Source organism: Portunus trituberculatus, chromosome 45 (genome assembly GCF_017591435.1).
Source record: "Portunus trituberculatus isolate SZX2019 chromosome 45, ASM1759143v1, whole genome shotgun sequence".
NCBI lineage: Eukaryota > Metazoa > Arthropoda > Malacostraca > Decapoda > Portunidae > Portunus > Portunus trituberculatus.
The window spans coordinates 8,949,980-8,976,179 of record NC_059299.1 but is presented as its reverse complement, the minus strand read 5'-3'; the positions used below and the strand labels follow the sequence as shown (position 1 = coordinate 8,976,179).

Below are 26,200 nucleotides of genomic sequence, written 5' to 3'. Positions count from 1 at the left end.
TAACATGGAGACTGCGTAAAATTTTGCCAGTTGCATAAGGTTCAAACACTAACAAGGCATTATAAAGACACACCTACCTATTGCTTAATACTAATAAATAGCAAAAAAGACCTGGGCAATGAAAGGGTTTTTGAGTTCTTTCAATGCACACCCACACACACCTTTGGTCTTCTGGTCTTCCTTTCTGATCTTGATACGTTCGTTAAGCTTCTTGATGAGCGAGATGACATGCTCACACATCCTGACAGGGTTCTGAATAAACTCCAAAGCTGTGGAAATTGAGCGGGAGCTGGTGGGGTTGAGCTTCTCCATGTCCTCCTGAGTTAGTATTCTGTCTTGCTGCATTGCCTCATGTAGTCGGTTCTTCACCCTGAAATGTATACATCAGGAGCTCTAGTAAGGCTGTATTTCATTAGTTATATCTTATTTTCTATGCTTCTGAATGGGCACTGTGACTATTATCTACATCAGGAGCACTAATAAGGAGAAGCCTATATTCTGTCTCAAAAAAGGAAATACGTATGACAGCCATCCATGTGAAAAATATGTACCTTTAACATTCTTGCTTTTTGATGATTTTTTATGATTACATAAAAACCAAGGAGAAATTTAATGTGATGTAAGAAAAGCAAAAAACAGACAGACAGCTCAACCAACAGGCAGTCAACAGACTCACATGTTTTGATGCTTGTAGGAATCACAGTCATTGTCCAAGAGACCATTAGTGTTGGCACTCTTCACCATCTGTACTAGTATTGGTGTCAACTCTCCCTCCAGAGCCAGGAGACCCTTGGCAAAAGCCGCGGCCGTCATCTGCACCCGACCCTCATCGCTGGCATAGATCTTGAGGTCATGGCGGTAGGTGGAGTGTAGCCGTAGCAGTCCCAGCCCTTGTGTGCCAGCATACTCACCTAGGGCAGGGGGACACATTTCACTGCTCAGCCTAATGTGTTAGCAACTCTGTCACTGCATCAAGTGTCTGTCACTTATGAGTATGTGTGTTTTGTGTAAGACCTTGCTATGCACTAGCTATGGAAGTACATCATGTTATCCTAGTGAATAGTGACACTACAAAAGAATATGAAGTAGTTCTTGATTTTAATAAATAGTCTATCACTTGAGTAACTATAGTATGTTTTTTTTAAGGATCCTGCTATGTACTGACTATAGAAGTGTGTATGTTATCCTAGTCAAAAGTGTATTTACAAGAAAATGCTCTAGTTCTTAATTCTTAAACCCAATCTTTTGAATAGGTTTTGAGTGTAAAATGAATTCTCACAAAACTGATACTGTGGTTCACCTCTAAATTAATTAATCACAAAAGGAAGTGTCTCTAGTTTCTTGAAAAATGTGATCTAATCTAAACTGTCACCGTAAGCAGAGAGATTTTATTACTAATTCCACCGTAAAAGGGAAAAGCCACAGGCACAAGTGAAGAAGAATGTTGTGATGAGTGTTGCTATGTTACTGCAGCGTGCCACCTTCTAGTTGCAGCACACGTCTCTCACAGCTTCCCTTACCCAGACAGATCCCAGAGCAGTGATGCACCAGGATTAAAAAGAAGAAAAAGAGAGGAGACAGTAGGATTCTGGCACAAGAAAAGTACATATAATCCCTCAAAGCCATGACTGCTTTACCACACAATACAAAGCTCATGGAAGAAGGCAGGAAGAGTTAAGACTACAAGGAGGTACTGGAGAAGCAATCAACAACAGCCCAGATCTACCTCACTCATGCTGAAGAGTCGTGCTGCCATGACAAGAATAATAACAACAGTTTGCTTCTCTGACAAAGCTACGGTGACGCTTCCAAGTAAAAGTGAGGTGACATCCCCAAAAAATGTAGATTGAAAAGGGGAATCTTGAATCAAAGCAAATAAAAAAAAGTAAAAAAGTAGTTAAGTGCAACAAATAGAGAGAAAAAAAGCAAAACAATGGATTCCTAGACATGAACATTCACTTATCACCCACATTCACACACCATGTTATTATATTCATCTTTTTATCTCATGGCATATTAAATAATCTTCCACATTCACAAGATTAAAAATCCATATTTAGGAACACAATGCCTTCATTCATTCCTAAGGCCATGGGAGTCTTCTCTATCTCTACACGTGGCAACTGTCCAGTTGAGCAAATCTAAACGTCAAGTACAGACACTCTCTTCTTTCTTCCCTTTGCACTCCCATGGCTTTAAGAGAGAGAGAGAGAGAGAGAGAGAGAGAGAGAGAGAGAGAGAGAGAGAGAGAGAGAGAGAGAGAGAGAGAGAGAGAGAGAGAGAGAGAGAGAGAGAGAGAGAGAGAGACACACCCAACATAAAATAAGCCAACAACGGTATTTTACAGACTCCCGTTTTTCTCTACTGTAATTATTATTCAGTCATAGCTAAAGAAGCCGTCTAATCGTGTTGCAGCCAGTCAGGCGGGCACACTCAGCTCAGCCAAGGTAATGCTTGCTCCTCCAACACTCAAGAGGACCTCATCACTGTCCTGGTTGATTGGTCTGACCCTCACAAGTCTTCCTTCCTACATCACTCTACTAATTCTGGGCCATTCAGAAACTCTGTTCACTATCTAGCCTAACCCAAATGAATGTTTCCTTTCATAGCTATCCTTTGAAGAAGAAAAAAAAAAAAAAAAAAAAAAAAAAAGTTACTGCTGTATTAAAGACTTGCATTGCGTAACCTCAGCCCTTAAATCTTGTGTAGTTACATTATCACCAACAAACACCACCTCTCTAATTGCCTCACTTGGTAAAAGTGAGGCCCTCTTCTGCCACCACCCTCCCTCACACTCCCATCTGTATCTTACTGCTTTACTTTCCCTGCCAGGCCCACAGACTGAGGTGCTGCTGCAGTGATCAAGGCATGGCTGGTGGCAGAGTGCAGTCATTACCAAGGCTTGTGTCTCAACATGACCAGTGGACACTACTTAGTCTCGTGCATCTCGGCTAATGTCAAGGCTATGCTTCCCTAACGGAGCAATATGTCAAAACTTTATTTCCAATTCACTGCCATTGTAAAAGAACCTCTTTGTACAGACTACAGAAGGCTAAATCTCCAAAATGAAATTATAATACATACCTATATAAAAAAAGAAAAAAGTCACTAATGATACAACAATTTTTATAGAAAATAAGTGATACTATAACTGAACACTGTCCAATGTCAGAATGGTTGATGCTTAATTAAACTAATATTATCATAGACTACTTGAAACAACCTTGATGATTCACAAGTGTTTATGATTCACCAGCCACTTAGTGCATCATCACTCATGCTCTTATTCATTGTAAAGTAAAAGCATGTGTTCTACACGATCAGAAATGGTCTACACCACACGCTGAGCAACAGATAGGCAAAAGTACAATGAGGAAACAGATACATTACATCATGACAGGTATTAACATTTATGACTCTCTGATATGAAGACAAACGTTATCAAGAAAATGAACTGGACTCTTACTGCTGTGTCTTGCTGATGGATTAGAAATTCTGTGTGACTTGAAGCATCAGAAAAAAGCCACAACCTCACAACAAGGTGTGGCCAATGAATTCAGAATCACAAACAAGATGCCAATAAATATTGAATTATGTCATGTATTCTGAGCAAAGTAGCTAATTCTTTTTTGAGAGAAAGAAGCTGAATGAAATTAATTTTTCATAATACATACATAGTTAATCATTATTCTGTGAGAGTGAAGGTTTAAAACCAGATGGTTTGTACACAGATAGATGCAACTTCCTGCCACTGCTGCCAACATAAGCATTCCAGCAGCATGACATACCAGCCTGGCGTGTATCACCAGCTTGTGAGTGACCAAGGTTGCCGTCATCTATCACTGACTGACTGGAGACAACTAGGGTTTCCTCCTACTTAGAACAACCCACTCCCGAGCACAAGGGCAGGAAGGCACAGCATGACATAGCCCTGGGACACACACATGGTAGCTCATTACTCACATCCAGTCACTGACTCGTCAATCCACTCTGACCGTTCTGAAACACAGCATAACACCTGGTCAGGTCACCACAGCCTTAATCCACAGTAAGGCCACCACCCCAGGGCCACCTCACTTCAGGGAAACACACACTTAGGGTGCTTGGCTTGGGGGAAGGTTGATTTTAAACACATGTATTGCCCTTTTTTTTTTCTATCTCTTTTCTTTGTGCTAACATTATGAACTCATCAAGGGTCTAAAAGCTCTACATAAAAAATTCTGCTGTTTGAAAATTTGGGGGATAGAAAATCAAAGTAAAATAATTAGCAACACAAATCAACACCATACCTGTTATTAAGAAAGTTTAGGTCCCCACCTTAGTGGGTGAGCAAAATACTGAGACTCAACTCAAGGGCTGGGTGAGAGGGAGGACATGGTAGGAAAAGCATGCTTGTGCATTTATTAGCAGGGAACAAAATGAACTCAGTCTTTGTTACAAAAAAATTTTAAAAGTGTGGATTTCTCTGCTTCAAGTATTATCATTGGGCACATTTTAAGTGAGCTCAATCTGTTATCAGCATAAAAATATCCACTGCCATTTCAGACTTATCAGTATGACAGTTTAAAATGGTAATAAAAAAAATAGTTATGCACTAAAATACAGAAAAAACAATTTGTTTCACTGTTATTATGAAATTCATGATGGTAAATAAAAACACTGCAGGGTAATTTAAAGCAAGGACATCTAAGCTTCTTTAAACTGCAAAGCACCATCATCATAATATCTAAAATAGCAATCAAGCTTAGGGCATTTGATTTTTCACTTGGAATTCAGATACTAAATTTAAAAAGATTTAATGATTTGAAATAACTGGTGTTCATTACTGCAGACAAGCATATCAAGGGAGGCACTCAGAGAGAAAGGTGTTCTTGTCACTCTTGTAAAACTGAAGCACAAGAACCACAGCTTTACACCAGTGGCTTCTGTTGGGCAAAGTGAGTCAAGGGTGCTTAACATGGAGACTTGGGCATTGTGACAACACATTATAGATATTAAATTTCCAATACAAGCATTTCAGTTCAACAATTCTGATAAGACAACCTTTCATCAGACTGCTTCCCTGGTCCCTATCATTAACTGAAAATATATTAATATATTAATACACCAATACAGAGACTCCTTTTGGGTCTCAGAGTAATACAGAAAGACTATGAGTTCTTTCTCTATCATGTAACATAATTTTTCTCTGCCAATGACCAAGGCTAGGTTAGTTGTTGAAGAATTTTCATCCCACATGAGGGGCCAACTCACCAATAGCGTCCTCACGTCCCACCACTCTTGGGGAAGGAGAGGCCAGACCATGAGAGGGTGACTCATGACATGAGAAAAGGACTATGAGGGGCAAGTCAGAGTCACACTGCAACAAACAGACAAGTAGGGAGGGCTGCAAGACTAAGGGTTTGGTGCTTCACTCTACATGTCCCTGGCAAGTATAAATGTGACACAAGTATCTGATCACTGCTGTCTATGCTTATAATAAAACTGAATTCTGTTAGTGGGTGAATGGGTGGGTTGCACTTCTGGCCAACTCTTACCTCCTTCCTCATACTTCCTACCTCCTATCTTCATTCTTTTCATTCGAATGTGTTTCCTCTTAATTTTCACCTCCCAACTTCTCCCTAAGTGTTATTGCAGGGCTAGAATGAGAGGCTGAAATTCTAGAAAACGTTCAATTAGTGTAGCTGTAGCGAACACACCAATTTACAGACAATCATGTTGTTTTATATAGTAAATTTTGTTTGCCTTTATGGAACTACTATCCAAGAGACACACTCCATCCAAAGTGCTATGTTACATCTAATGAGGAAATGTTAGTCACAACAATTCATAGCCAACTAAAGCCTTGGTAATATTGGGAAGCTGCTACAGGAGAATGAACTTTACAAGTGTGCGCATGCAGATACAGTTGTCTCATGATGGAGCTGAATTTTCTAAGCACTTCTTGGATTCTTCAGTCACCTTGCTGTGCTCTCAATACTGATTGATGGTAGTAAATCAGTGTTTGGTCATGAGTTAGCACTGTGAGATTCCTGGCTGCCATGAACAGTGTAAGGGACTTATTTACTGGTGACTCAACTGCTCATGAATCTATTGTGCTCAATTTTCAGCTCTCTCTCTCTCTCTCTTCCTGGATTGCATTCTAAAACACTTCTGCACCCCACCTAAACAATTGATAAAAATCCAGTCATAAAGTTACATGGGTTCTCAAGGATGTTTTTTGGTTCTAGTGACAGATTAACAAGATTTCCAAATTATAAACTGGAGAAAACTTTTGAGAACTCTTTGAAAGTAATCAAAGTGAAAAAGCAAATTGTTTCTGAACACAGATTTTCTCTCTCTCTCTCTCTCTCTCTCTCTCTCTCTCTCTCTCTCTCTCTCTCTCTCTCTCTCTCTATATATATATATATATATATATATATATATATATATATATATATATATATATATATATATATATATATATATATATATATATGATTCATAGATATAGTAGTTGAACTTGAAAGATATCATGAGACCACTGTATTTGAAAACTGTTATTAAAAAAAAAAGGAAGAAAACAACAGTGGAGGAAATAAACTAAAATGAATGCAGAGCAACAACACTGAAATGCAAATAAGCAGCATTATGGAAAATTATGTGAGGAGAAAAGTAGAATACACTATAAAGGGTAATATTTTTTTCAAAACTACATCTTATCATAAACTAATCAAGGGCAGGTTTTCAAGTTCAAAGGGTCAAAGTTCTAGCTTGTTAGTTAAGAGAATATCATCACTAGTTCTGTTGTTAAAGAAAGAGCAATGTAAAAAATAGTATATATAGGCATTTGGTCCAACATTCATGGTGGAAAGTTTTGGTAATAATGAATGTATTTGTAGTGAGGTGGGCTGACCCTGGTACCCTCCCAAGGCCCTCTGGCTCCTGTCCTTAATGGGAACATTCACACAACACAGCCACCACAGCCATCACCTTCCCTCCCCCACACACCCACACGTGCACTCCACTCCTCTGCCCCAACAGTACCTTGTCCGCCAGGGTACATGCACCTGAAGATCCGTCCAAATTCTTCAGCCTGTACCCTGCCAGCGGGGGTCAGTTCTCCCCCCCACTTGAGGATCAGCACCAGTGAGGGTTCTCGAGGTGAGTCTCCTGAAAGTCATAAGTGCTATGAACATAGGAATGTCAAAACTGTGAAATTTATTTCCACTATCATTGTTAGGTTCCTATTAAGTCAGCACTTACAACTAGATTACAGTCACAAATAAAGACAGCAGATTAGTATAACAGACTTAGCAGCCATAGAATATAGTATGTATGAATACAATACAAAGCATTCAAGAGAATGTTGAGTATGGATAATGATAACAGGGTATGTTTGATACAAACAGGTTCAGTTTATATGTCCTTACAAACCCTCTATTAGATCCCATTCTAAACTATGCCTCCCTGCACTACATTATGACTGGGTTGACCATCAGGTGTGTTGTTGTGTTGGTGTTGGTCTCCCCACACTCTGCAAGCCTCACCTTCCTCACTGCTGGAGCGTCTCTTCCACCCCCTTGGCTGATACTTGAGCTGCACTTTTCTGTTGATTCCTGAGAAGTGGCCATACCTGACGGGCAAAGGAAGAGTTAAGTCAAGACACTGGGCGACTATCAAGAGGATGAAAGCAGGGTTAAGTCAAGACACTGGGTAACTATCAATGTTCAGTCTTTAGTTCCCAGCTCCCAACTGAAGCTACAAGAACATAGTGAAGCCTTTGTGAACATAAAGGATTGTTTTACTGTTGAAAGTAACACATCACAAGAACATGACCATGCTCTTGTGAACTTACAAGATTACTTCACTGTTGGTAAGACATCAGTCACAATGTGTGTTGAGGAGTGTAGCACTGCACTGCTCCCAGACCAGACCTTGTGCCTGAATCCTGGGAGCAGCCAGGGGACAATACACACTTACACAGTGATACATTGCACCAACAGTTACCGTCATCTTACTGCCTTAAAGTAAACACTGGCTGGCTGATATAGTACACCAGAGCATGTGTGTGTGTTCTGACGCAGACTCTCAGTGTGTTGCTCAGACAAAGTGGTGGTCAGCTTGCTGCATGTTTACAAATATATCAACAGTATACACATGCAATACAGTGCCAGTTAAGCTTGAAATAGTTGTGGCACAACACTGAAAAAGTAACATACATAATATGACAGACAAGAGTAAAATTTGTCTTTGGAAGATGTATGACATTCACATTTCCAGAACTTAAAGCATGTCACACCAACTGGAGCCATTAGGTTTGCTCTAAGTCTGATGTAACTGCAAAGTCTTAAGCTTCAAGAATCACAGGGACTCCAATAATAACATAAAACATCTCAATATCCTTACATCTGCAAAGGATTCTGTGGCATTTACAGAAGGGCAGTTTGTCATCAACATCACTGCAACTTCCAGAGCAAACAAGAGTGTGACAAATCCATCAGATATCCAAAGAAATTAAGCAATAGTTTAAATGGCATCAAAATCCTGCATTCATCTCGTCACTCCTGCTCTGACCATCTTGAGAACGCAGCAGTGTAGGTCAAGTCACAAGTCACACCATCACCTTCCCTCCCCTCTGAGCATTACTTAGTTTTTCTATTGGATGCATCATCTTGTCCTTAGGAAGTGAAGAGCTTAAGAACAGTTGCTTCCATATTGTGTGTGTGTCACTAAGGGTAAAGAAAAGAAAAGAGGAGACTTGAAATCCTCTTTATAAATTTCCAAGCAAGTTCATTTTCTAGGGTTAGTTTAGATGAGCATGGGGACTGAATATAATTTAATTTGATCTGGATTCAATTCATTAGAACCTAAATGAAGATCAATTAGTATTTTATGCTGTCATTTTCTGGTAATGTCTCTATGTGGTGAGTGGTGCAGCAGGGTGGCATCATGAGCAGGGAAGGCTTGTGGTGCGAGATAGAGGGCACGGTGATCAGATCCTGGTGAGGACTGAACTGAGGGATCAGTAGCAGGTGTTGAGTGATCCAGCAGCCGTCTCCTGCTGTCTGATGCAAGGTGGGTGGGGCAAGACTCAGGCAGGGAGGTAAAGATATAAAGGGAGCTGTCTAATGTTCATCTATCAGGATATAACATGCAGTGAGAGAAACTGCTTAAATGTATGCATCAATTTGTGGCAGTGTTGATTTGCCAGAAAGCTGATAGAAAGAGTGCTAAGAATATTCAATATAGTACTGATAAAGAAATATATACAAGTTTTTGCCTTGATGAAAAAAGATCAATTAACCTGAAAAAAGTGGACAAAAAAATTGTATATTCATCCCCAATCTAAAGTATGTCCACAAAATATAACCTTCCCACTAAGGTAATATGACTCACTATGAATGCCTATCTTTCCTTGGGTACCTTGATAACTATTGGCTTCCCGTATCAAGCTAATGTTTTTTTTCTTATTATTATTAGTCCCTGAAAGGCACTGCTTCACTATCACACTCTCATCGCAGTGAGTGAGGGTCAAGAGTTGTAGTTGTATGAGTAGCAACGTAATCATTTCTCAAGTACTTCAGTATCACCAAAGGCAGGCAATAGTAGATGGTGGTTGAATGACCTCTCTCTCTCTCTCTCTCCATTCCTAACATTACTTTACTTAAAGCTCTCTTGTGTACTTTGTTGTTCTCAGTATCCTATAGCCACTCATACTGTAACCACTGTTCAATTTACTTTCTATCTGCCACCTATCCATTACTAGGTTTAAAAGAACTTCTGAGCCAGACCATCACTAAAGTTCCAGTGAGAAACTCCATCAGAAATTTATTACCATTCATGCAACAGTCTCTATTTCACACATTAATTGTTTGTCTGTCACTGTCACTTAAAGCCAGACATCAACGAGAAACTCCTAACTTAACCTGCTGCATCATTCCTACACCTTCCTTCCTTCCTCCCTCTCCAGCCCTACAACAGAGCCTTCTGATCCTCAGTACTTGTGTCCTAGACTGTCTTATCTTGCACCTGCTTGCTGAGCAGTGAGAGGGTGACAACTGACACACCAAGGGCCACTGATAAGATGAAACTTTGTAACTGATATCTATTAAAAAAACTCACATACATGCCTTTAAATGCACCAATTCTCTCTCTTTCTCTCTCTCACACAATGATGGTGATTTTGTAAGCAGAATGAAGACAGTTACATGGGGAATGTCTGGTATTGATGCATGTATCACAACAGTTGGTGGTGTGGGGTGGGCAGGAGGTGCCAAGGCATCACAGGCAGAGGTGCTCATCCCAATCCATAAAATGTATAATTTCTACATCTAATTTATGAAGCATCTGTCTTGATCTGTGCATGCTGAGAGAATATATTTATATATACGTATATGTATACATACAGTTCATTCCTTCCCAGTATGTACTAAGAGAACCGAGATGACCAACAAATGTGTATCGTCATGTGCATAAAACATCCAACAGAGGGTAATAGTAGTAGTGGTATTACTCCCACCGGTAAACAGCGGCCAACAACAGCATGAGACATACCATGAGGCAAAACCCCAACTGAGCCAAAGCACAAGTGACCACACAGAGACAACTAAGGAGGCAGCAATTTAAGCCATACAAAACTTGTGTGGTTATAGTAACCTATTGAGGTCAAATTCACCATGATCAGGTCATCCTAGTGTAAGCAGGAGTTGCATTCACTGGGTCACAGACAAGGTAATGCAGCATTCCCTCTGATCAAGGAGTCGTGTTCTATTGGCACATTCAACTCGCAGGCATTATGGAAAAAGAGGGAGGAAAGTTCAAAAGTGGAGAAGAAAATAGATTCCTAAGGTGTTCTTTCTCATAAATTTCACTGTTACCAGAACCACACAGCTTCATATTTGGTCTAAGATAACCCAAGTCAATGCAGGAAGGAGGAGGCGAGGACTGACTTACGTCATACAGCAAAGTTGTTCCTCTTGCAACCTGAGCTCCTTTAGAAAACTGTAGAAAGAAGATGGCAAACATTAAGTGATGGCATCAACTATCTGGCCAGCATTAGGGTTGGGTCACCTCAGACGGAAAAAAAAAAAAAAAAAAAAAAAACTGAGGCCAAACTTTGCAAGAGTTGCTAACACTTGAGAACTGAAGGACAAAACACAGCTGTAGCATCTTGGCCCAATGCAACGCTGAATCCAGACACCTTCTGTCCTACTCTTATTTAAAAGAACAGGTGTGTCCTCGTAGGAATCACCTTAACCTCCCACCACACACACACACACATACACTATTTTCTTAAGTCTATTCATCCTCCTTAGTCATTCTATTATCTTTACATTCCCATTAAAATTTTCCTATAAAACCTCTCCTTTCACTACTTTTTACTCATACCAATCATGTTTCTTTCTTATCCTCCTGCATGTTTCTTTTCTGTAATAACTTTAATAAAAGATTTTCCCTTTTTTTTCTTAATTTTTCCCCTATCATTCCACACCAATATCATCCTTGAGCCTCATTCCTTCCCTACATACCACAATAATGATCTTCCCTCTCATATATATTATCAATGTATCATACACATCCCTGCACACTTATTCTATTTATCATCTGTACACACATCTCATTTGTTCTTGCTATTCCTGTGTCATTGGTATTCCCTGCTATCTACTTATATCTTATACCAGTCACATCCCTCACTGCTGTCACCTTCCTCCTCTGGTAACTAATTACTCTGCCCTGGTTTCCTTCACGAGTCAGCAATCCTTGCTAACATTGAGAAACATACCCTGGAACACTTCTGCATTGCATCTACTCTACTTTCAAAAGGCTCTAGTCAAACTTAAATGTAATTCTAAGGGCATTTTTATAGTTCTATTGTAGTGACAGATTAAGGAGATTTAAAATTTATATGGAGAAACACTCTTGAGAACCAGGCTAATGATCTACATGGCCTATGAAAACAATCATGATGAGAGGACAGAGTGTTTCACTATATATGTCCTAATATTTTCATCATCAGTGTGGCCTTACTACATCTCTTCATCCTACAATATGTATGAGATATAGATACTTTTCTGAAGGATAATTTCTTCCTGTAGTAAGGAAAATGCAGTCTACATTCCAAGGGGCAAATCAAAAGAACAGTGTGTCTTTCAAGGTAACTCAAAGTAATGGGGTGAGGGGACATTCAATGGAGTTATCGTACAGTTCCATAGCTCTGATTCAGGATGGCAGCTCAAGGTCCACACTACATTATTTCAAGAAGTTTATTTTATATTACTGGTCTGCTCAGCTTGTTACTTTTAGCAGTGTCAACCTGTATTGAGGATTCCTGTTCTATTGCAATGCTCCTCTGATGCTTTACTCTTCAGCCAAGTGAGGACAAAGACCAACCACACCCAAGTTACTAGGCACCTCTATTATGCCTAACTTGACTTTCAGCAGGTTCTAGTATGAATTATCAAAATTTTCTAAAGGTATTTTCACGTTCCTAGCGATAATGTAACAAGGATTTTGTGCCATCAATGGGAAAACACTCATTACAATGTTAATAATCTCTGTGGCATTAAGAAATACAGCACTTCAGAATTGAGGACCCAGTTATATCCCAGAGTTGTTTCTCTATGGTTTTCTAAACAGGTTGGTCTATGAAGGGATGACAAAGGTTTGTCTGCCTCTATACCAGTACTAACACATTGGTTCATGTGGTGTTCTTCTGCATATTTGGTTATGTCTATCTCCTGTAGCTTGTGTATTAACCTAGTTGTATTTTAGGTGTCAATAAGCCTTTGCTGCAAGTGTTTATGTTTCACCTTATTTTGACAGTAGTTACTCGGTGCCACACTCAGACACAGCAGCTTGTGAGGTCTTACAATTAAGATGAAGATGAGGCTACCGTACCAGTATTATATTTCCTCCCAGCTTCTACATCCACCCACAGCTGCGGACTTCATTATCCTTAACCCATTATTTACCTTACTGTACTTATCTAGTGGAAGGTTTTAGTGGCTTATTCAAGTTAATGGGGCACTACTTGTAAAGTCAGTCTCTATTTCCTCATTCTTGTTATTGCTCTCCTCCTCCTTTGCACTGACATATCTAAAAAGTGAGACAAAATGGGGGGAGAAATGATGCTTTATCTGTCAGTCACACCAAGCAACTCAAAAACCTTTCCAAGACCTGATATCATGACTCCTGCTGTCCATGACCTCTTAGTCTGTTCTTTCTGTGCTGCACTTGTCTGTACCTGTGATAAGCACCCCCCTCCTCCAATGCCATGTAGTCACCAATCAAATGGGTTCCTCCCAGCCCAGCCACCAGGCAAGTGTGCACTGGGAAGGCGCTGGGATGAATCACTACATCTCAGCAAACCCATAATGTCACTTAAGGAGCACCATATACTTCTCCATCATAATGCAGTGTATTAATATTAATTAACACTTACAGTTCTTGCTTGCAACCGTAAATGCAAGCAGAGCTGTCATGGATATAAAGTCACATTTCCCTGTGACAATTCAAATAAATAATACTGTCAATAAGTGAGAATTACATGGAAGCTAATACATATATAGTACTCAATTTCCTCCATTCTCCAAAACATTATTTCTTTTACTTTTCTTTTCCTTACTCAAATAGTTCCTTGTAATACTTCTTTCACATATACAAAGCAATGAGTATTCAAGACACTATCAGGAACACTGTCTTCCTTTAAGTGCCACTCTTCACCAGCCTCCAGCACCCAGATTCTGCTATAGTCCATCTGAGTATTGAGAAGATACATGCTTCAACTCAGTCTGGGGAACCACTGCTCCACTCAAAACTAATTACAATGTTACTCCTGAAACAAAGATATGTAATGCCATATCTTGTTCAAGTATGCTCATTTTGCATTCACAAGTAGTGATACTTTGTGTCAACACTAGTACCTATCACTGCAACACTGCCACTTGCCTCACCTGGGCAGTCTCTCTTCAGGTCTCCCTACACGTCAAACCCTCAAACTACGCACTACAAAGATCTGAGAGTAATTCTACTGAGCATCACTACAAGGGTGTACCAGCCCACACAGCAACACAATCACCCACTACTGCTACACAGGCCCTTCCAAGGACCTGTGGTTGTCAGTGGAAGGAAAAATAAAAATAAGACAGATGCTACTTTAATGTACATACACAGACTCCCTATAAATACACTAGAAACAAAACACTTCTCTATACACTATCTACATAAGAAAACTTAAAACTGATTTTATATAAAAATATAGTATTCAGTAACTGTACTGTAGAAAAATAGGAAAAGAAGGTTAGAACTTTTGAAAGCAGTGTCTCTTGTTCTTTCTGTTTTAAAAAATGTAAAACAAACAAAACAAACAAAATTCTACAACACAATCATGCACTGCCTTTCTGGAGAGAGAGAAAAAAAAAAATTGATTGTACAGAAGAGGAGGAAGCCATGAGAGTGGACCTGATGGAGCACCAGCTTTTCCTGACTCAGGCTGAGCTGCACAAAGCTTGGTCCACACACTGATCTGAGAACAGTTTGCCTTCCACAATGTGCAATAGCTAATCCTTAATTGTTCAATCAAGGAAATCTATTATCAATAACTCAGAGTTAGGAGTGACAGCACAACAGTCTTCCATGGGGGAGGGATGGGCCGGCCTGCAGCCTGTCATGAACCTAGGGACAAAAGTTCAGGGTCCAGAGGGGGGGCATGGAGGCTTCACCCGGGGTGGCCGGCATCACTGTGTCGTGATCAGCTGAGCTTCGTCTATCTCGGTGGTACATAAATGACCAACAGGATGGTGAATCTCATCCATCATGGAGCTGCTGGGAGATAAAATCATGAAAACTTCCATTTCTCTTTGTCCTCACCATGCCTTGTCAGCCTCAGTGCATCCTATCACATTCTGAGTAATGGATCACCTCTAGCCTGCCTTGGTCAACAGTGTGTCTCCTTTTTGGTATTATAACAAAGGTGCTGCTGTAACACCCAACACTTCACCACAGAGTGCCTCCCACCTCACACTACACAGCCAGCACAGCCTTACAGCCATGCCCCACACTACACTGTCTACAAAAGGTTTCCCACTACACCTTCTTGGATAAAGGCATGAGGTACACAGACACAATAATACTCAATAGAAAATTTCCTGAAAATATGAGTAACTTAGATTACAACTAATAATAATGTGAATGGAATAAGATGAAGGCAAAAATAAGAAATAAATGAAATAAGATGAAGGCAAAAATAAAAATTTAAACTCTTAAAGGAGTAAGACATCAGCACATTCACACACCTAACTTCTCCTGAACAATGCACTGACTAGTTACCTGCCTCAAAACACACACATACAAAATAAATCTTATTCACACTCCCTACACCTTTCCTGCTTTGCAATCAAAAGAGGAAGTTATGATCCCAATAACACCACCTGATCCAACACACAGGAGTAGTGTTTGTGGCACTGATCCTGTTGAAAGGGTATCAGACACTGTAATACACCTGCTCCTGCTGCGTAACTCCAACTGTTTTCTGCTACACCTTAACACTTTGGCCTCATGAAAGCAAAGAAATCAAGGAACTTAGGGATTAGTCTTAATACTCAAGACTCAACACTAGGATAAATTAACACATAGAAAGCTACCAAAAGACACAACAAAGCATGCACTAGGTAAAGGCACAACAGGGGAACTAAACAGTACAAAATGAGATTGGGAGCAGGAAAAAAAAAGAAAATACCTTTTAACCCTAACAGAATTCTAGTTATCTTTGGTTCTCAGTAACTTAAAAGGAAACTCTGGTCTTGTGTTATGTGAATGTGTTTATCTGGTCAGAGCAAACAGAAGTACTTGAGATTGGCTCAAGTCATCCTGTCACACATATGTGTGTGTGTGTATTTACCTAGTCGTATTATACAGGGTTCAATCAGGGCTCATAGTGTCCTGTTTCCATGTCTTATTTCATCCAATTTTTTTTAAAATTATGCACATTATGTGCTGTAACAACTTCATCACTCAATGCATTCCACTTTTCCATCATTCTATGTGGAAAACTATTTTCCAATATCCTTCACACACTGCCTCATCCTAATGTACTTTACAGGTCCTCTTGTCCTTCTAGCTTTTTCTGTTACCAGCAGCAGTGTGTGTGTGTGTGTGTGTGTGTGTGTGTGTGTGTGTGTGTGTGTGTGTGTGTGTGTGTGTGTGTGTGTGTGTGTGTGTGTGTGTGTGTGTGTGTGTGTGTGTGTGTGTGTGTGTGTGTGTGTTTTAGGACTGAGAGATGAAGAATACAGAAGAGGGAAAGATGAACACAACCATGTCACGTCTACAAAGGGTTCACACTCAGCTCCATAAGGTACCTACACACTCACATTTCAAGGACACTTTTGAGCTGCTCCAGTTTCCCCTTCTTCTCCTCTGTCTCTGGATCTGCTCGCTTCTGCTCAATCTCCCCAAGCAATGAACGAGCAATGTCCAGCACCTCCTGTAGCTGCTTAGGCTTCTTTAGCTTCACATGGCCATCCTTGTACCCATCATATTTGGCAAACAAGGCAAAGAATCTGAGGGTAAACAATTCCAACATGTTTAATTAATGACATGTTGGTGAAAAGTGCAAATTACCAAAGCCATAAAAAGTTTGGGTCTTATTTAGCAAAACAAGACAAAGAATCTGAGTGTAGAATTCCAAAAATATTTACTTAAGTGTCTAGGTCAAAAAAAGGAAAAACAAAGCTAAGAAAAAATCAAAATGTATTTAGTGTGAAGTGGATTATTTGATACTTACTTAGGATGTCTGACTTCCATCTTCATTTTCTGTTTGGGTGTTCTGTCTCCATGCCTGATGACGGCCACCACACACCGCAGCTCCATCCTGTGTGGAGATACACACCACATGTCACACCAGCCTCACACATCACTAACATTCCATCTATGTTATTCAAATAGAGAATCCATCATCTGTTGGAAAGTTATGCAAGCTCAATGAAGTACAATAATTGGTGTATTCACAGTATAAATCTATCTTGTAAATCTTATAGTCAAGAACTTCGTATTTGTTAAAGAGACTATAACATAATGAATCACATGATCAGTGAAGTATAACATATAGCTATATAGCATATATGTAGCACAAAAATTATAAGAGTCACATGCAAGAAAATACGACCAACACACACAGGACACACCAAAGCAAATCAGTCACACACAGAAAGACATAACCAACACACACACACACGCACACACACACACACACACATAAAAAATCATGTACATTTTCCCGAAGGTGGTTGGGACGAAGGGCGGGTCATCCAACTGGAAGGGGATGGCCCAAGGGAGGTGGAAGGTGGGCGCCAACTCCCGCAGGATCATGTTGCCCAGAATCTTGGCACAGTCATCATAATACTTGCTGGAGTTCTTCACAAAGCTGAATCCATTAACATCACAGACATAAGACTTGCCATTTGCTCTGTTGGTGGAGAGATAAAGACAACAGTGGTGAATGAAAAGTAACAAGAAGTATTCATTGTTATTTGAGAATCTTTTAATGACTACTATGAGATGAGATTGTTAATATCACAGGTATAACATTTGCTCCTTGCTTTGTTGGTTGCAAGATGAAAACAATGATGATTCAAGTAGAAGACGAGGAATATTGGTTAGCACTTGGGGATATTTTACTGAATGTTATGAACTAAATTCATTAATATCATAGATGTTAATTTTGTCAGTGATGATTCAGATAAAACAGGAAATATTCATTAGTATTTGAGTGGGTAAAACAACATACCAGCAACTCTTCAGAAGGTAAATAAGCAATATGACCACATCTTCTTTATCACTCTACAACAAACACTGCAGTCTTACCTTAGCAAATCAAACCCACACACTGTCTGTTTGAATGCCAGGCACACTTTTCTTGCTATCAGCTTCTCAGCATTAGAAAGAATGACTGGGTAGCGCACCTCCTTCCCTTCACTGTCCCTCTCCACTTTCCCATCCAGAGCGGGTGACTTTCTGGCTTCTGCATGGGCATAATCTGGGCCCACTGTGTACACCTGCAGGGAATGTACAGAGATGTTATGTGTGATTTTGGTTAACAGAAGAGGAAAGATAAATTATATGCCAGTCCCACCCAGCCCAGCCCACCCCAACACCCCCAAGTCCATCCAAGCCTAATCTAATTCAGTACATCCCATCCTAGTTTACCCCGCCAAACCAATCACAGCCCAACCCATTCTAACTAAGTTCATCCCAATCCAGTCTACCATAGCCCATCCCAGCCACTTATGCTCACCTTCACATCAGTTCCGTCAGTAGGCATGAAGTCCTCATAGATGTAGGAGCCTGTTTTTCTCACTCTGCTCTCTGGAGAATACACACTACTTCTGGAGCCAATCTGTACAGGAGCAACAAAGATGTCTGATTAAGTACAGATCTTTTGGGGTTTCATGTCTGTTATTTTGTCATTACTTTTGCAGATCCACTCACAAAACATTAGTTCTTTGAGCACTGCCAGCTCTCAAGGTTAATTTTCACTGAGATTTCCAACTACGGTATTCTACTATTACAATGAGAAGAGTGATATTTGTCAAGGCAGTTACTATAATGAGTAGTGTCAACCAAGGCATTTCACTCAGGCAGGGTTAATCTTGGCAAGCTAAGGGTTACACCAAGCTTCCATTGTAACTCTCCCAAGGAAGTAGTGGTTTAATGATGAACATGTCAGCAATACACAAGGCAGAGGGGTTACCACTGCTGCGCTAGGCTACTGAGAGGACTGCTGTGCTCTGATGGATGGGCTGCCTCATGATTCTAGACTGGTGGTGATGCAGCCTAAGCAAACCCTGTCCATGTAAGGGACCAGGTGGCAAGTGGGTACATACTAGCACAGGTTGTTATTGGGTCATTTATCTGCCAGGACTTTGGTTGATCATGAAGGGCAGTCAGGCGGAGTTGAGGAGTGACTAGGAGATCTAGACAAGCAGAGTAATAAAGATGAGTGGGTTTCATTCTGCTGCAAAACTAAACTCCTCACCTGTAGTGACCCAAGAGGTCATGTCAGGTCTGGATGTTTAGGGCAAGGAAGGTCATGCTAGGATTTGCAAGAAAACAAATAAAATGAAGCAGAATGATGGCATTTTTCTGATAAAAACACTCATGATTGATTTGATCATAACCTGACCCAGCTTAAATCATCCTGACCTCACATGACCTTCTTTAAGCCACTGCAGTAGTAGCTGACCTTGATGGTTCTCTCTCCTCCATCCTTCCTACACCCCAGCTGCAAACACACCTTGAGTGACTGCAGTGTTGAGTTATGGAAATGAGTGGATCATGAAAACATTCACTATGCCAAGCGAACAAAGCCTCACTACCAGTATACGACTCAACAAGTGTGTCAGCCAACAGCCTACAAGTATTACTGTAACTTGCAACTGACATCAACGAGTCTCGAGTTCGGGCGGCGCTAACAGATGCCAATCACGGGCTGGCTTGGCAGGCAACACCATTACCAGTCCCTGCCACACTCCTCACCTTCCTGAACAGCCGCTGGGAGCCACCGCCGGCTGACGTTGGGTAGTAAATGTAAATGTTGTGGTCCTCCGCTGACACTGGCTTCTCAACGAAGGGTTTGTTGAATATGACGCCATTCACCTCCACGTGGTCCTCTCCCTCTATGAGTTCTCGTTCTGTGGGAGAATGTAAATACGTGATTCAGAAATTAAGAGCTTTACAAATAAAATTAATTTAAAGAAGCAGTTATTTCAATGTTAACCTCACATCAGACACAAAGATTAGAGAGCAGCAAGTGACTAGTGAAAGAAAGCACTGGACATGAGAGGGCGTCACTGGCTAGGTAAGGGGGAGCACCACAGACTTACTTGATGGATCTTTGGAATCTCTGTCAAGAATGGCAAAGCGTGGCAGCTCAATGCCTTCCCTCTGCAACGTGCTGTACACCACACGTCGGTCCTGTAAATGAAAAAAAAAACACCACATACTAAAAACTCAAATTCAAAACCAAACCAAAATTCATAAACAAGACAAGAGATGCATTACAAATCATACAAAGTGAAAATACAAACTTGCATCATACACATAGCAGGTCACACACTCACCTGGAGGTCATATTGCTTCTCGAGGTCATTGATGATGTATGGTTTCCTGAGGTCGGTGTATGCCTGCGCCTTCTCCAGCGGGAACCCTTTGGAGTGGAAGCTGATGAGGCAGTCACACAGTGGCCACTTGTCAACGGGTTCCTGCAGGGAGAGACAAGGTAGGTGTGATTGATTTTTTCTTTTTTATGTAAGTGGAGTAATTTGGCCAAGGGCAACAAAGACAACTAAACAAAAAGGCACACTAACCTGGCAGGATACATGAAACTATTCCAATAAGTGAGAGGTAGGATTTCAAAATGTACTACAAGGATATATAGAAAGCTAATTTAAAAAGAAGCAAGCAAAATTTATAATGCATTACAAGAGATGTAAAATTAATCCATTGTGAGAAATAGAATCTAAAACTGCACCACCAAGATATATAAGGACACTAACCCACTAACTAATGAATTGCATGAAGATATGAACAAATAAGGGAGTCACCAAACAAAAGAGGAACCACCCAGCTACTCACCCACCTTGAGAAATACTATATGAAAACTGCGCTGCCAGAGAGGACACTAACCCACTAACTAATGAATTACATGAAGAGATGGATGAATAAGGGAACTAGCAAACAGATAAGGAACCACCCAGAATCCCCTTGAGAAATACTATATGAAAACTGCACTGTCAGAATACATGAGGACACTAGACCAATATATAATGAATCACAAGAACAGATGAACAAATAGGGAAACCAGTAAACAGAAGAGGAACCATCCAGCTCCCTAGAGGAACCACCCACCTTCAGGATCACCTCCTCGGGAAAGATGACAGTGCGGATGAACTCAAACTCCTCCAGGCGGGTGAGAATCTCCTTCATGGGTTTAGAGCCAGATTTCTTCTCCATGGCACAGATCCCCACCACCACCTGCTTGACTGGCACCTCCCCCTCCTCCCCCTCCAGCACCTCCATGCCGTCATTCTGTGGCAGAGAGAACGGCAACCCTTTTCCTCAGTGTCTGTTGGTGGTGTTGTCTTAAGAATTAGGTGTTTTAATCTTCAGTCAGTGTTTGTTATATTGTTCTGAGCTGTTCTGGTAAGTAATTAGTCTTTCTTTCAACACCTGTGGCTGGTAATGTCTTAATCCTTTCACTCACAGCATATGAAGAAGAGAAAGAATAAGAGGTTAATTTTCTATGCTGTGAAATTAGTTAACATATGCTAATACAAAAAATATACATCAGGAAAAATGCTAAGGAATTGTGAGAAAAAGAATATACTGTTAGCATTGAAAGGGTTAAGAATTAGATGTTTTTTTTTTTTTTTTAATAATGTCACTGTTGCTTGTGAGTTTATGCATTATGGAAAGAGAAAAGGACTGTTTTTCAATGAGTCATGAGTGTTGGTGAGGAGTGAGGGAGATAATACAGTGTACGATGTGAAGCTGCTCTTAACATAACAGGCCAAATATGAAGAATGGAAAAAGAGGACTGTGTGAGTTGCAGGATAAAGGATAGAGAAAAAATTAAATATACATGTAATACTAGCATTATGGAAGACAGAAAAGTATGTAAGATCCAAATATTGCTAGTAAAGACAGTCAAAGTAATGTTAGAGGACAGAGAAGTATTAGCAATGCATGTAGTAGTGGTGGCAGGAGAGTCAAGGCAGACCAACATTCACCAGGACCTGATTGGTAAAAAGTCAGTGGTATGCCTTGAGGTTCCTGGCCCCACAGAATTCAGTCACTCAGTTCCTCCCCCCCCCTTTGTGACTCCTTGCATTAGATTCTTGGGTTAGGTTAGGTTAGGTGTGTGTGTGTGTGTGTGTGTGTGTGTGTGTGTGTGTGTGTGTGTGTGTGTGTGTGTGTGTGTGTGTGTGTGTGTGTGTGTGTGTTGGGGAAGGAGGTTAGGTTAGGCTGAAATAGGCAGATAGATAGATAAATATATACAGTTACATAGATGGACAGGGAGGCAGACAATTAGATAGATAGATAAATAGATAGGATATGAGAATATGTTTCAATGTGTGTGTGTGTGTGTGTGTGTGTGTGTGTGTGTGTGTGTGTGTGTGTGTGTAAATTGAATCTCTTACAATATATACGAGAGAAAAAAAAAAAAACAATCAAGACATCATCTCCATAGTTGTTAAGCTGTTAATAAAAAAAAAAACAAGTTACATGCTCACAAATACATTCATGGTTAGCAAAAACAGAAAAAAAAAAAACATGATTCTCAGAAATTTTTGGTGCCTCTGGAGAATATCTGAGAATATGATTATTTTTTTTAACTACGGATTTCTAGTTTTTACAGACCTTGTTTATGCCTGATAACTAGAAATTAACCACTATAGCCTTGATTATCCAATGCATCTCTCTCTCTCTCTCTGCCCAGTATTCAGAAACGCTCCGCTCTCACACCACAATTTTTAAAGTCCACAGTAATGACTAACTATGTTTTCTACACGGTTTTTTTTCTGTTATCAATCTCTCTCTCTCTCTCTCTCTCTCTCTCTCTCTCTCTCTCTCTCTCTCTCTCTCTCAACAAAAGGGTAGGATAGTAAACAAAGGAGGAGGGGGAGGAGGGGGAGGAGGAGGAGGAGGAGGGGGAGGAGGAGTGGAAGAGTAAGTGTCATGACAGGTGCACCAACTGAACAAGTGCTTTCCTTCTTGTGAGTGTTTTATCAATCTCAACATACCTTCATCAAATCGTGTTTACATCGGCAACTGTTTGTGTTTATCAACCTACTTGAAGATATTACGCGTTTCTCTTATCTTTCTCTGGTCTACTTGAGTCAAATAATGTCTTACTTGTTTATATTGAGAGTTACATTGATCTAACCCCATTTATTGATAACTGGTAAGTCAACTTTTTATATTTACATCTGATTATTTCATTTCGCCTTTCCTTTCAAAGTGCGTCAGCGGAAATACATATAAAATCATCTATCAATTCATTCTTATTTTGCTCCATTTTCCAATTCTCCTGTAGAAATACGAGTCAGAATATCCTTTACAATTTCCCGATTATTTGGCTTAGCTTCACTTTTCATCGACGTGAGCAGAAATACGAATCAAATCACAAAGAAGAGAGAGAGAGAGAGAGAGAGAGAGAGAGAGAGAGAGAGAGAGAGAGAGAGAGAGAGAGACACACACACACACACACACACACACACACACACACACACACACACACACACACACACACACATGAAAAAATAATCCTTCCCCGCGGTCATTTTGTTTCGCTTCATTTCCCATCATGCGTGAGTCACAGGTCGTGCCTCGAGTCACGTTCATCACTGTCACTGGCGTGCAACAGGGCAGTGCGTGGCAAGACTCTTACACAACACAGCGCGTGAGACTTTAGAAGAGACGTGCTGTGTTGCCAAGGTTGCTGTTACTGTGTGTGTGTGTGTGTGTGTGTGTGTGTGTGTGTGTGTGTGTGTGTGTGTGTCCCTCCTCATTGCAATTCACTTCATTTCACTGCTTTCCTTTCAAGTTCCTCTGAATTCATTTAACTTTTCTTCACTTTCAAGGTGCGATTCTTTGTCTTCCTGCCTTTGTCCTCCACTTGTTGTCCTGGCTTAGTTGCTCTGGTATTACTCTGTCTGGTTTTTTATTTTTTATGGAGTGTTTTTTCGACCCTGAACATCTGTGATCAATAAAACATTCGTCTGCATCTATCTTTGTGTGTGTGTGTGTGTGTGTGTCATAACTACACTATAAGTAACCCTCCCTCAGATCCCTTCACTCACACAACCGTATAAAACTCAACTCATTAATTCCCGCCTTGTGAACCTATAAGACTAATCACAACACCACTTGACTTCCTTGCCACTTAGACTCCTTTACACCGTACAAGACAAGACCACCACCTGCCCCCACTATTCCTCTCTCTTTCTCTGTCTGTCGCCTCCCGCCCTTCTCTCTCGCCTCTTAACAGCACAAGGGCACCACGTTGATTAGTACCCGCATTCTTGGGGGAAAGAATTGGGGAAAAACTTGCCCTAGATAACGCTCAAGGCTGACAAGAAGAGGCGACGACTACATGCCCCTGTTTGCGTTAAGCTGGCGGAAAAGGGGGCGCCGCTCCTAGTCCTGGCATGGGTGGAGGTTGACTGTGGGGTGGTGGATGGGTAGGTGCGTTAAACTAGGACGCTGAGTGGATGGGGCAGTGCGTGGGTGGGTGATGTAGGTAGGGGAGATGAAGCGACGTGTGGGGAGGTGGAATTATGATGGGGAGAAGGTTAGAGGTTGAGGAGAACTGTATTGATGAGGAGGCATTGGTGGGGAGACTGGTTGAGATGTGGGGACAGAATGGGCCGGCTCAATAGACGTGGGGACAGAGGAAGAGAAGGTGAAGTAAACAAGATCAAAAGGACATGGGAAGAAAACACAAGAAAAAAGGAGGATGACGAGGAAAAGAGAAGGAAAAAAAATGGAGATGAAACAGAGGAGAAAGAAGAGATAAGTAAACAAGAGGCAATTGTATGGAGAGGAAACGAATGTGGGAAGGAAAAACAAGAGTTGGCAGAAGTTTGGTGACAAGATTGAAAGTTTTGAGTAAGAATAGCATCAGTTGTTTCATCATCTTGAGCCTGCCTGCCTGCCAGCCTGCATGTCTATCCTGACTTCCCTATTTCAGCATGCTGGTAGTGAAAGCTCGCCCCCAATGTGAACAAATGAAGAGAGGAATCCGTGCTTGAATACTAATATACTGCATGACGAGAGAGAGAGAGAGAGAGAGAGAGAGAGAGAGAGAGAGAGAGAGAGAGAGAGAGAGAGAGAGAGAGAGAGAGAGAGAGAGAGAGAGAGGTTATCTAAGGTGATGACACTGGTGAATAGATAAATCCTTTTTTTATTTATTTCTTTGTTGCTACCTTGGCTACACACACACACACACACACACACACACACACACACACACACACACACACACACACACACACCGCGTAGTGTAGTGGTTAGTACGCTCGACTCACAATCGAGAGGGCCAGGTTCAAGTCCCGGCGCGGCGAGGCAAATGGGCAAGCCTCTTAATGGGTAGCCCCTGTTCACCTAGCAGTAAATAGGTACGGGATGTAACTCGAGGGGTTGTGGCCTCGCTTTCCCGGTGTGTGGAGTGTGTTGTGGTCTCACTCCTACCCGAAGATCGGTCTATGAGCTCTGAGCTCGCTCCGTAATGGAGAAGACTGGCTGGGTGACCAGCAGACGACCGTGGTGAATTACACACACACACACACACACACACACACACACACACACACACACACACACACACACACACACACACACACACACACAGAGATTCGAGCGAGTTGATGACGCAATTATCACGACACACTCAATCAGTCAGTCAGCCATGCAAACTTAACCAATGCGACACACCAGCCAATCAAGTCAGCAACACAAACGCAACTTAGTGAACAAACCTACAGATACTCACACAAACACACAAACTACAATGAAGACATCCTTAGTAAGTTAGTCAGTCAATCAGCTGTGTGACATAAATCGTAGCACGTCGCCACACACACACACACACACACACACACACACACGGGGAACACCCTAACAACTACTCAAGACACAGCCAAGGACACCACCACTACCGCCACCGCCACCGCCACCTCACCTACGCTTCCTATACACTCCTATGGTATAAAAGAGACGGTTTGTTTCCGATATGAGTGATGTACCGGGGAGGAAAATATACATGAATTGCAACTACGGGTTTAAATACGGTCTCTCTCTCTCTCTCTCTCTCTCTCTCTGGGAAAATAAATAATACACGTACTGGGAAATTAAAGGAAAAGGAAATGATTGTGAAAAATGAGGAATGATACGTTATGTGATTTCTCTCTCTCTCTCTCTCTCTCTCTCTCTCTCTCTCTCTCTCTCCCCACGTGACACATGCCAAGTAACGTGCCAAGGATTTATTGAGGAACAAGTTGGAGGGCATGGGTGTTCGTGGGGCGTGGGAGGCTGGGCGGGGAGAGGTGGGGGAGTGAAAGAGACCCCCTACCAGGAAGACCCATCCCGCCCCACCCCATCGCCCGTGACTTAACAAGGAGGGAGTAGAGGACACCCTGACCTTACCTCAGGGCACGAGAAAGAG

At 41.2% G+C, this 26,200-nt stretch overlaps 1 protein-coding gene across 13 annotated transcripts in view; it reads right to left on the bottom strand.

Annotated features, from left to right (window-relative positions):
* Positions 1-26,200, bottom strand: part of LOC123519473 (inositol hexakisphosphate and diphosphoinositol-pentakisphosphate kinase 2-like) — a 69,282-nt gene that overhangs the window by 25,995 nt on the left and 17,087 nt on the right. For 8 of the 13 annotated variants that reach the window (XM_045280797.1, XM_045280790.1, XM_045280802.1 and 5 more), the window contains 15 exons: positions 20,884-21,063; positions 20,097-20,237; positions 19,860-19,950; positions 19,513-19,667; positions 18,272-18,373; positions 17,842-18,032; positions 17,249-17,443; positions 16,763-16,849; positions 16,350-16,538; positions 10,936-10,983; positions 7,530-7,615; positions 7,027-7,152; positions 3,964-3,999; positions 677-911; positions 162-370 (listed from right to left, as the gene is read on the bottom strand). In XM_045280797.1, coding sequence (XP_045136732.1) covers positions 162-370; positions 677-911; positions 3,964-3,999; positions 7,027-7,152; positions 7,530-7,615; positions 10,936-10,983; positions 16,350-16,538; positions 16,763-16,849; positions 17,249-17,443; positions 17,842-18,032; positions 18,272-18,373; positions 19,513-19,667; positions 19,860-19,950; positions 20,097-20,237; positions 20,884-21,063 — 2,071 coding nt within the window. The remainder of the gene's footprint in view (positions 1-161; positions 371-676; positions 912-3,963; positions 4,000-7,026; positions 7,153-7,529; positions 7,616-10,935; positions 10,984-16,349; positions 16,539-16,762; positions 16,850-17,248; positions 17,444-17,841; positions 18,033-18,271; positions 18,374-19,512; positions 19,668-19,859; positions 19,951-20,096; positions 20,238-20,883; positions 21,064-26,200) is intronic. The other 5 variants (XM_045280795.1, XM_045280800.1, XM_045280799.1 and 2 more) reach the window with 3 other exon arrangements.